Source organism: Penaeus vannamei, chromosome 2 (genome assembly GCF_042767895.1).
Source record: "Penaeus vannamei isolate JL-2024 chromosome 2, ASM4276789v1, whole genome shotgun sequence".
Taxonomy (NCBI): domain Eukaryota; kingdom Metazoa; phylum Arthropoda; class Malacostraca; order Decapoda; family Penaeidae; genus Penaeus; species Penaeus vannamei.
This window is the reverse complement of record NC_091550.1, coordinates 47,133,221-47,145,720: the sequence shown is the minus strand read 5'-3', so window position 1 is coordinate 47,145,720 and position 12,500 is coordinate 47,133,221. Positions and strand designations below refer to the sequence as shown.

Here is a 12,500-nt window from a genome sequence, read left to right as displayed (position 1 = left end):
TTGGTTTGCCAGTAGCGATCCCTAAAACTTATTTTCGTTCTCCTTAGTGTGCAATTCAAGTTTAAATGGTTTTGTACAATATGAATATATCACAAGTTATGAAAATGTTTGCCTGAACGCTGTGTTCATACTCATATTTTGATATTTATGACTTAATATTCGTGTTATTTTTTAAGAGTCATAGACTGTTAATTGCTGACCTGGTGCTTGTATTATCACATGGAAGCATTATAAATAATCAAAGAATAAACTAAAAGCAAGATGAAGATTGTTCAGCTTTATTGAAAATAAAGATTTGCTGTGTTCGCTGATTAAAATAAATGAAGTAATTATTCATATCATACGTTTTTCTGTAAGGTCACTTGGAAATTGTTTTACAACAGTTTATTAAAGTATTATACTTCAGGGAACCGAGACCCGGATCTGTGCAATTCAATTCACTCTCACATATATGACACGGGTGACTGATTTTCTCATATCTGGATTAATTGGTTCGATTCTCCTCTTAGAAAGCAGTATGACAGTTTCTATAAATGATCACTTAAATCATATAGTATTTCTTAGCTAATATACTTTATTCCAATATCTATTTTCATGTTTAAGATCATTTCATTTAAGGATATAACTATATAACATACAAATCATTTTCCATTGAATATATTAGAAGACCTTTTATAGAACATGCAGACATATTTCTGCCATTTTCTTCCTCCGTATCTTGAAAGGGAAATAAAATAATCCAATAATACTAGTCTCCCATTTTATTTTCTCTTGTATATCACAAAAGCAATTAACGCATCATACAAACTATATATGTAAGAATAATGTACTGATAATAACTCTTAAATATTCCCATTCAACAATATCTCTCATGAGACAATATTTCCCTTGTAAAAGTACTATGACCAGCAGCAACACGACTGCTACGATGGGTGTTCAAAACTATGAATGCACTGATCATCTGGGAAACTATCAGTGCAGATTTTTCTTACATTGGAATCAAAATACCCCTAAAGATGCCAATCATTCATGTTTAAAATGTTCATGAAAAGCCATACATCAAAATAACAGGAGACTTGGTTCATCTCCTCATATAAAGCTTCAACAAGAGCACATCATCAATCAGTCCATTCAATCAAGATGCTAAGTCCTCTAACATTTTACAGGTAAACCTCATTAAGACTGACCACAAGAATCCAAGGCAAAATATATCATTCAAATGGTGATCTCCAAATACAGATCCGGTTATTCAAGCAAGAGTTAATCAACAGAACAGATTAAGCAAAATGAGGGGACTTCAGTGTTAATGAGGTCCGACTGTACCATTGGTCAGCACACACCCCTAACATGGGAATATGTACAGATGAAGGTGTCTAGTATTCCTACTGAGCCCTTGGTTGCTCCTACTCTCATATGTTTCCTTGGTTTATCACAAGCAGGCAAACTAGGTGTGAAGAGACTAACTATTATGACACTTGAAGTCATCTTCAGGGGGCTTTATTCCTTGAAGTGAAAAAAGAAGAAAAAAAAAGAACAAACCTGACAAAAAGACTACAAAAATCACAATAGTTCTTCCCAGCACATTTGATATCAATGTAGCACATACCGAGTAGGCAGAGGAAAGCTTCCAGTAACAAATTACATACCTATAACGCATCCATGGAGGAAATAGGCTACACATAATTGTCACACTAAAACTGCTTTGGAACTCTAGCTACTCGGCTACTATGTCTGGTTATCATCGAGACAATTTAGTCCTAGAGCTGTGGGGATACCTCATAGCTCCAGTTATATATATATGTGGGACAAAGAGGTATCATAATGCAACAGACACCCTGCAGCAGCAGGAATATCTTAGGGATAACAATTAAATCCTGGATCAACAGGGGAACCCTTGGACCACAGATACCTCAGAACAACATTGTGTATCAAAAGAAATACTCCCAAGCAACAAGACCAGGAGCTGAGGAGATGAAGAATTGCACACTATATAACCATGACTATCCAACTTCTGAGTTTGTGATATTTAAATGACAATCAAAAAGCTTTGTGATAACCTAGTTAATCACATAACTAATACCAGTACACAAAGCACAAAAACTATTTCTTTCATTTCATTTCCTAAAGAAAAATGCATAAATACATAAAAAAAAAATATGTGACAAGTTAGGGGAAGCCAGAAGCTTCTTTGAGCAGTCATAGGATGCAAATCAAATTTGGTTGATGATTCTTTAGTTAAAAAAGGAATAGATTTCTGCAGTGAGGGACAGCAGCTGACCGATGCAACCAGTGGCTCCACATAGGACAATTTTTAACCAATCAACTCTGTAGCTCCAACCACAAAACAGACAAGAAATTTTGAGCTTATATCAATTTAATCTTCCCGTAACCACTGGCAAACAATAAGATTACAAGGACAGATGGCCACATCTAAAAATGACTGTAACATGTTAACTTATTGATCAGTTAACACCTGCCTACTGCATTATCTATAAAGAGAAAAAATATGGGGCAAACCAGATAAACAGAGTCTTCATGTCCTATCTATGTGCAGTTCTTTTCTTCTTGCAGACCATTAAATCCTCAAAATCTTAGCTGATTAAAATTAGTGGTTTCTTTCAATAAAAGCAACAAAAAACATTAATTAGAAATTTTCAGAACTATGTTAATCTGCAGTATAACATCACCATTAACAACAAGAGAGTATCACCAGCAGATCCCTACTACAAAATGGTGAAATGTGTCTTTATTTTTCTTTTCTTTTATTTTTTTTGGGTAAACAGAATTCTGATCAAGTTACAGACAAGTAGTTCTCTTCATAAATCAACACAGTATGTTCTTAACAAGCAATACTCAGTAAGGAATCGACCTCTCCCAAACATCCTTGGGCAGCCAGCCATCTGACCTTCCATCTGTTTGAAAATAAGTAATCTTTCACCTTTGTTAGAAAGTATTACAGAACTGCTGACAGTCAACAGCTGATACAGCCACAAAACAATATTAGAGAAATGTATAGTATGATATTTCCTAGGTAAGGTAAAAAATATATTCACCTGTTATTTTTACATATTCCTAAACAAATACAAATTGGGAATAATTGGAAAAAATACAACTGTACAATTGGGCAGCTGACACTGCAAGAGTTGCACAAGCCCCATTATTCTAATAAATCATAAATTACACCTAACTCAACAAGGCATTGGCTTGAGCCATAATGTATGCCTTACAAACTGAGAACACTTTATATAACATAACATACAATATATATGTCTCATGCCACATCCCATTCACAGCTGGCCCATTAAACTACAATTTAAACTCTTTTATAAAAGTCACTTTTCAATTTGAACACCATTCTTTTCAACTCTTTTACAGTCACTTCAATCATATAATATGGATCACAAGATGAGAAGTACCCCCAGACTGTGGTTAAAACATAAGCATTAGCACCAGGAGTCTTGGTAGGTACTTCTGAGTCCATGATATGGAGAAAACATGTCACTGTGTTAAAGTGCACACGAGCCTTGCTGAGGACTCCTAGAGCTGTCGTAACTAGGCCTTGCCTTGGAGACGTCCTATTTATGAACAAGTTACAAGGGCTTAGGACTCGATATATTATATATATATATATTTAATTTATATAAGAACAATAGTAGTTTTCTTTTGCAAATCAATTTGGCTGAAATACTGGTCTTTTGAGTATAATAAAAAATAAATAAGAATAATGACATGGATAAAATCAAATAATAATAAAGATAACCCATCACTGATCTTTCAACTTTCACAGATTCATAGTTACAAGCTTCCAAGACATTGTACCTCATGTATAATTTGACCAATTGACGCACGGGACAACATTGCCTCCAAACGGCCTGTCCCAAATCAGTTGGGCGGCAAAGAGAAAAAACTTGCAATATATTAAGGCAGGTACTAGACACTGTCCGTGGACTAAAATATGTCTGGACATCTTGACCATTCCTGCTTTTCCTTGCAGTCCCAATATTCATGCGTAAACCTAAAGATGAGAGCCCCAGTGACGTCATCCGTCTCCTTTACGAACCATGTTGGACAATAGGGAGGATATTCACGACCTGCAAAAGAAAAGAAAAAAAAAAGAACCATGAGTAAATGTGAACAAGAAAGTAAATGTAATAAGACATGGCCTAATCTGTAAATAATCATCTTGCCTTGCTGCAACTGAGAAAAAAATCATAAATGTTACTGAAGGTAGAGTAAACAGAACCTTTATGTAAACTGGAAAAAATAAAAATCCTTAGGTTTTATATTTAATGATCCTAATTTTGTTTTTGTTTTCCCAATCACTGATACAATGAGCAATTGTGATCATGAATATTATCATTTCAAGAAAGAAAAAGAAAAAAAAGCAAGGCAGTATTGAAATAATCATATCTAACAGAAATTATTAAATAAATAAATAAATTTGTGTTCTACTAGGGATCAAAAACCATAGTTTCCAATAAAATATAAAACACTTAAAAAATATCCACAAATACAGTCACATTTGTAAAAGAAAATTCACAGGATTATCAGCAATCCAAGTAAAAAATAATAATTCTTTTCAAAACATTATCCACTTAGTACTAAGAGGAAGAAAAAGAAGATAAAGCAGAAGGAGGAGGAGGAAAAGAAAATGGAAAATGAAGTAAGAACACAGTGTTTAACCAACCTTCAGCTGCTGCCTGCTCGGCCTCCGCTTCCCGTCTGCGCCGAGTCGCTCGTTGTTTCTCCTCTAGCCTCAACTTCTCGGCATTTGCTTCATCCCACATTCCCTCCTCCATCAGCCTCTGGTCAGGCCGATGTCGAGAGTCAGTCGGTGAGACATTCTCCTCTGGCTCATTGAGCTGGCAGGCCAATTTGGTGAAGTTGTAGTATTTTTCTGAATCAGGCCTGCAAGAGGAAGGAAGAAGTCTTTACTTAACAGAACCTGAAAAGCCTTTCAAGAACTACACAATGTTGAAAAAGGTTACAGTACAAATGTATATCATTATCATTATCATTGGTAATAGAATATTTCTGTTAGGTATCTTGTCATATCATACATATCATAGAAAGTTACTATAATCATATCCAGAGCTACTGTTTTTTCTAACTTTTGAACCAAGATGCATTCCAAAGGAGTTTGGAACATATATGTCTCTTAACCTGAAACTAGGCTAGTTGAAAAGTATAACCTTATATATAAATATATGACATGTCCACTGTGATTTTACTGTGATATATACACATTAGAATCTTATCTTTAGAAAAATGAAAGTTTCTCATAAATTCAAGATATAGAAATATCAAGTGAGGCTCCACTATTTGCATGGCTTCAAAATGGAAAGTAAATGTGACTTATAAATAAAAAATAAATTATTTAAGCTGTTTTAGAAGTTACGATTCTATTGGAAATTTTGGAATCATATACATTTCCTAAAATACCAACCATTATATTAAAACAAATATAAAAAATCTTTCCTGTTCCATCTATAACCTCAAAGGACTTACATACATCCTCATAAATATTGCAGAGGACCATTAAATATCTAATAACCTTCAATCTGATCTTAAAACATGTAGATAAACATACACAAATGCACACAAAAACACTCACACTCACTCACTCTCCTTCCCATACTACACATCAAGCACACATATAGCATTAAGATTTTTCTACCTATACAATCATTACTTACACAATTGGATTCCTCTTCCACAATACTTTTGGTGGTCCAGTCTCGTACACCGGCTTGCCTGCCCTCATCGACTGAGAGGTCACACGGCAGGCCTCTATCTTCTCATCCCAAGTGCCTGTGATGAACCACTTAAATGTACCTTCGCTGTCCACAACATAGCCTGTTACCTGTAAAAATGCAAGAATGTCAGATGGCTGTTTTGTATAGACATTATACATTGGCATATCTGTGTACTGAATGACTTTCCTTTGATGAATAATTTAAGTCAAATATCTAAGTCAAATATCGACTGAAAAATAATAATTTTGGATCTGCCCTGACACGTAAGAAATATTTATTTTCAAATTCTGATCCTCAACATATAAAATCTACTTTTATGCTGTGGCAAGATCGTCCTTCTTATAATAGTAATCCCAGGAATGAAGAAGAGGAATAATAATAATAGTAAAAATAATAATAATAATAATAATAATAATAATAATAATAATAATAGTAACAACAATAATAATAATGATAACAAGAAGAAGACAAGGAAGAAGAAGAAGGAGAAAAGAAGATAAAAAGGAAAAGAAAGGAAAAGAAGAGGAAGGAAAAAGGCAAAACAGAAAAACAAGAACACAATCCCCTTCCTCCTTACCTTCTTTGGAATCTCCCTGGAGAAATAGGAGTACGGAATGAACTTAAGGCAACACTTGTCTCCAGTCTTGTGGTTGACGATCTCCATCTCGCCGTGGTTGTCCAGCCACAGCTTCCCGACGATCATGTTGTGCACGGTGGTCGACACCTTCCTCCAAGTGTAGTGGTTCCCTGTGGAGAGGAAGAGAGGTCAAAACAGGGCAAAATAGTTGGCAACATTGTAACATCTAGAAGAATTTAGATAAATCATTCACTCTTTTCACTAATGAGTTGGTCAATGGATACATTCTTCATAGTTATCAAACTTGCTTATGTTTCTTTAAAAAAGGACAAGAAAATCAATAAAGACAGTAACATTTATTGCACAAAAATGAAAGAGCAAGTAAACATATTAACCAAATAAAAAACAGAGATGAAAAAGTCCCTTTGATATTCTCTGATAAATCAAAAGAAAAGCTTTAATTTACTAAACAGTAAACCAACCATCAACACCGCCAATAAAGCCAAATGAATAGCCAAGAACACCCAAACAGACTTAAATACATCAAATACAAGAAAAAAAAAAACAACTCCAAATATTAGACAGCTCAAAGTGCCTTCTAATCTAAAACAGCTAAACCACCTATAAACCTTAACCCATACGATTATACAAATCAACCATCCACCCATTAGCAACAACACGAAGTTAATAAGAAGACACCTAATTATACCTCACAGTTCGGCCGCTGTTAACACGCGCGGGGTGTCGCGTGCCTGCGCCCCCGGCGACGCGGACCCAAGTCTCGATAATGTTTTAAGAACCTTCGGGCATATCTGCGTGAGGGGACGCGGGGTGGATTCGTGTTCTTCCCTTCTTTTCTACCCCTCCTCTTTTTCCCGGCCGCCTATCTACTCCTTTCGTCATCTTCCTGATCTTTTCCTTTGTTGTCTCCCTTCCCTCTCTCTCCGTATCCTCGCCTGCTCTACGGACTTTCCTCCTTCCTCTTCTTCCCTTTCTTTCTTCTTCTCTTCCCTATTCCCTTCCCATTTCCCCTTATACCCTAACGCCCTCTTCCCTTCTATCTTCACCCCCTCTACTTCCACCATCCATCTCTCCCCGTCCTACCCAAATCCTTTTCACCATCCCTCTCCTCCTCCTCCCCTCTCCTCTCCTCCCCTCCTCCTCTCCTCCTCCTCCTCCCCTCTCCTCTCCTCCCGTCTCCTCTCCTCTTCCCCTCTCCTCTCCTCCTCCTCCCCTCCCCTCTCCTCTCCTCCTCCTCCTCCTCCTCCTCCTCCTCCCCTCTCCTCTCCCCTCCTCTCCTCTGTCCTCTCCCCTTCCCTCCCCTCCTCTCTTCCCCTCTCTCCTCCTCCCCTCTCTCCCAACGCCCCCCACCCCTCAAAACCAAAGGCCAAACACTAATTCCCGAAGACGTTTCCCCGCTGCCAAACATCGCGTGAAAATAACAACAAAAACGTGATTCGAACCAATTTTCCGAAGACGCTAAGAAAAGCGCAGACAAAGAGAGAGAGAGGGAGAGAGAGAGGGAGGGAGGGAGGGAGGGAGAGAGAGAGAGAGAGAGAGAGAGAGAGAGAGAGAGAGAGGAGAGAGAGAGAGAGAGAGAGAGAGAGAGAGAGAGAGAGAGAGAGAGAGAGAGAGAGAGAGAGAGAGAGAGAGAGAGAGAGAGAGAGAGAGAGAGAGAGAGAGAGAGAGAGAGAGAGAGAGAGAGAGAGAGAGAGAGAGAGAGAGAGAGAGAGAGAGAGAGAGAGAGAGAGGGAGAGAGAGAGAGAGAGAGAGAGAGAGAGAGAGAGAGAGAGAGAGAGAGAGAGAGAGAGAGAGAGAGAGAGAGAGAGAGAGAGAGAGAGAGAGAGAGAGAGAGAGAGAGAGAGAGAGAGAGAGAGAGAGAGAGAGAGAGAGAGAGAGAGAGAGAGAGAGAGAGAGAGAGAGAGAGAGAGAGAGAGAGAGAGAGAGAGAGAGAGAGAGAGAGAGAGAGAGAGAGAGAGAGAGAGAGAGAGAGAGAGAGAGAGAGAGAGAGAGAGAGAGAGAGAGAGAGAGAGAGAGAGAGAGAGAGAGAGAGAGAGAGAGAGAGAGAGAGAGAGAGAGAGAGAGAGAGAGAGAGAGAGAGAGAGAGAGAGAGAGAGAGAGAGAGAGAGAGAGAGAGAGAGAGAGAGAGAGAGAGAGAGAGAGAGAGAGAGAGAGAGAGAGAGAGAGAGAGAGAGAGAGAGAGAGAGAGAGAGAGAGAGAGAGAGAGAGAGAGAGAGAAATTAACCTCCGATGCCTTGATGGTCAGGCTCGGGGTAATAAAACGGCGCCGTAACGGGTAATTACATCAAATTTGTTATTTTCTCTTTATCTTCTGGAGAAAAAAAGAAGTCGAAACCGTTCCGAATTCATGGAAATTACACGGCCGATCACGCGGGGAATTCCCTCTTCGTGCCGTGATTATGAATTTAATCGGGGTCTTATTGGGTCGATGGAATGGGCCAACTCCCGAGACGAAACTTTAAATCAATGGGAATTAAATCAACATAGCTAATTATAATTACACCAAGCAAATATTGAAAAATACACACGCACAAAAAAAAGATAATCTGTTAAAAAAAATCTTCAAAATGCACACAAACATACTAAAAAACTTGCATAAAACCACGAAAAAAACAACCACATAAATCACACACAAAAAAATAAATAAATAAAAATAAAATGAAAAGGCCACCACAAATAACCGAAGCAACCAGACATCTCCCCCCCCCTCCCCCCCACACCAAAAGTCAAAATACCAGAGGTCAACCAAAAACAAGCAGCTCACCTGCCACTCAAATCGAAGGCAACAAATAACAAAAATAACAAATAACAAAATGAACAGCCTCAAAAACACCTGAAGATAATTTTTCAAAAAATCATCCACCCAGAAGTCCTACAATATAAAGAACTCCCTAAAGGACACAATAACAAAAAATACAAAACCCCACAAACAAGAACCCTGAAAAAAACATCAACCACCAAATAACAACAAACAAAACAAACAAATAAATAAACCAAAGCAAAATAAAATTAACCACCAAACAACAAAACAAACAAATAAATAACCCAAAACAAAAAAACAACCTACACCAAGAAACAAAACAAAAACAAAAAACCCAACCTACACCACCAAATAAACTCCACGCCCACCCCCAACCCCCCACCCCCCACCCCTCCCACGCCCACCTACCGGAAGCGAGGAACTTGAGGTGCGCGATGCCCAGCGGGATGATCTGCAGGTACTTCCCGCGGAACTTGGACGACATGGAGAACTCCTGCCAGCTGTGCCACCCGGACGTGCCCTCCACGTACTGCGCCACGATGGGGGGGTGGTGCGACACCTGGGGGGAGGGGGAGAAGGGGTTAGTCATGGGGGATGGGGATTACAATGGCAATAATAATAATGATGATAATAATAATGATGATATTAACAATAATAATAATTATGATGATATAAAACAATAATAATAATAATGATGATAATAACAACAATAATAATAATGATAATAATAACAATAATAATAATAATACCAACAATAATAATAATGATAATTACAATAATGATAATAGTATTAGTAGAGTAGTAATAACAATAACAGCAACAATAATACCATTACAATACTAATAAGAACAACAATAATAAAAATAGTAAAAGTAATAACAAAAGTCCTCAGCAACAGCACGAATAACCATCCTCTTCATACCAGTACAATCAACAACAAACTGAATTATCCATTCTTTCGCCATTTTCCTCCTCCTCCTCCTCCTCCTACCACCTAATCTCTCACTACCTCGAATGCATTCCACGCCATCGCCCTTTCTTACGTAATTCATCTTTCCCACACTTTTCTCTTCTTTTTTTTCTTTTCTTTTTCCCGCATGCGTATTAGCGATGCAAGATTGACCGCGCGTTCTGTCACCTGAGCCTCGTCGCCAACTCACGGTTTTCGCGTTCTCGCTCGCCTTCGTTCCTCTCTATCTCTCTCCTTCGTTCCTCCTTCCCTCTCTCTCCCTCTCCCTCTCCCTCTCCCTCTCTCTCTCTCTCTCTCTCCCACTCTCCCTCCCTCTCTCTCCCTCTCCTTCCCTCCCTCTCTCTCTCTCCAATCAAGTCTTCTTTAATCCTTTCCTATCTCTCCCATCGTTCTTTTCACTCATTCTCACTCATTCCTAATTCTGAACTGCACACTATACATTCACACCGACACAGACAGAGACAGGCACACACAGACACACACATATATAGAGAGACAGAGACAGACACACACACACACACACACAGACAGATAGACACACGCACACAGAGATAGACAGACAAACACACACACACACACAGATAGACAAGACAGAGACAGACACACACACACACACAGATAGACAGACAGAGACAGACACACACACACACAGATAGACAGACAGAGACACACACACACACACACAGATAGACTAGACAGAAACACACACACACACACGCACATATTACAGAGACGAAAGTACACCGATTGAAGGCACGCACGTCGCCCGCTGACCGACAATTAGCCGCGTACGGGACAATGAGCACGGTCCCCCGGCGGTCACCGGAGCTCGAACAAAAGGGAAAGTGCTCGAAAAGATTGGACTCCGATAGAGAGGAATGCGGAAGGGGTTACGTGGCTCCAGCGAGGGGAAATGAAGGGAAAAGGAGGGGGGAAATGAAGGGGAAACGAGGCGGGAAAGTGGGTTTAAGAAAGGGAAAAGGCTAAGGGAAGGGAAGAGGAAGGAGAAGGAGAAAGGGGAGAAGGGGAAGGGGAGGGGGATAGGAAGAAGGACAAGGAGAAGGGGAAGGGGAAGGGGAGGGGGAGAGGAAGAGGGAGAATAAGAAGACAAAGAAGATGGAGAAGGAGAAAGAGAAGGGGAGATGAAGGAGAGGGAGAAAGGGAGAGGAAGCAAAAGGAGACAGGGGAGGAAAGGGGCAGAATTAGGGGCTTCAGAGAGGGGAAAGGCAAAGGGAAGGGATAACTGGGAAATTCAGAAAGGAAAGCGGCAAGAAGAGAGTATGGGGTGAATGGTTAGTCACTGGTCATTTAGTAGGTTATGCAAGACGAAAATGAGGAGAGGAGAAAATGGAATAAACGCAATACATAAAACTCGAGAAGAAAAAAGAATACGGAAACCATCTTTAAATAGACTTAAAAGACAGAAAAACGCTGACAGGAAAATTTAAAATACACATAGAAAACACCTAAAAGGACTCAAGAAAAAAAAAACTATTTTTTTCTTCCAAACCCTCAAAGTACACCGTAAAAGAGAACTGACCGCCATACGGGAGACACACTTCGTCAAACGGACCTCCCTAGAACGGCGCATCAAGAACGACGGGCGTGATGTTGCAGCGCAGAGGGGCTAGACCGACAGGATGAGCAGTGACCTAAGCTAGGGTCACACTAGTCTTCCTTGTCCTGGGATCCCTAGACAGCCGCGCCGAAGTCAAGTCAAATGACCAATCAAAAGCTATAGCTGGCTAAACTTCGGCGCGGCTGTCTGGGGATCGCAGGGACAGAGAAGAAGAGTGTGACCCTCGCATCACGCCTCCAAATTCCGCTAATGGTTTGTCTGGACACCCTTGCCCTCGTCTTTACCCCCCCCCTCCCCCGCGCATGCGTCGCGGGAAGAAACTCCTCTTCCTCACTTTCCTCCCTCTTCTTCTCCTTCTCCTTCTCCTTCTCCTTCTCCTTCTCCTTCTCCTTCTCCTTCTCCTCCTCCTCCTTCTCTCTCTCCTTCTCTTCTTCTCCTTCTTCTTCTTCTTCTTCTTCTTACTCTTCTTCTTCTTACTCTTCTTCTTCTTACTCTTCTTCTTCTTCTTCTTCTCCTCCTCCTTCTCCTTCTTCTTCTCCCTCTTCTTCTTCTTCTTCTTCTTTTCTTCTACTCCTCCTCCTCCTTCCTCTTCTTCTTCTTCTTCTTCTTCTTCTTCTTCTTCTTCTTCTTCTTCTTCTTCTTCTTCTTCTTCTTCTTCTTCTTCTCCTCCTCCTCCTCCTCCTCCTCCTCCTCCTCCTCCTCCTCCTCCTCTTCGTGTACCCAAAAGACCGATGAAGTCTCGTGTCGAGATCTCCGTCTCTCCATTCCTCTCTCGACGCCTTCGCACACATGGACTTCAATTCGTATCTAACTCTTAACGAAATCGCGCCTCTCAA

The 12,500-nt window shown here is 39.9% G+C and overlaps 1 protein-coding gene across 14 annotated transcripts in view; it reads right to left on the bottom strand.

Annotated features, from left to right (window-relative positions):
* Positions 1-743: 743 nt before the first annotated feature.
* The window catches only part of Osbp (oxysterol binding protein), a 337,878-nt gene continuing 326,121 nt past the window's right edge, over positions 744-12,500 (bottom strand). For all 14 annotated transcript variants that reach the window (XM_070133810.1, XM_070133814.1, XM_027381268.2 and 11 more), the window contains 5 exons: positions 9,524-9,674; positions 6,334-6,503; positions 5,697-5,863; positions 4,688-4,908; positions 744-4,091 (listed from right to left, as the gene is read on the bottom strand). In XM_070133810.1, the coding sequence (XP_069989911.1) occupies positions 3,949-4,091; positions 4,688-4,908; positions 5,697-5,863; positions 6,334-6,503; positions 9,524-9,674 (852 nt within the window). In that variant the 3' untranslated portion in view covers positions 744-3,948. The remainder of the gene's footprint in view (positions 4,092-4,687; positions 4,909-5,696; positions 5,864-6,333; positions 6,504-9,523; positions 9,675-12,500) is intronic.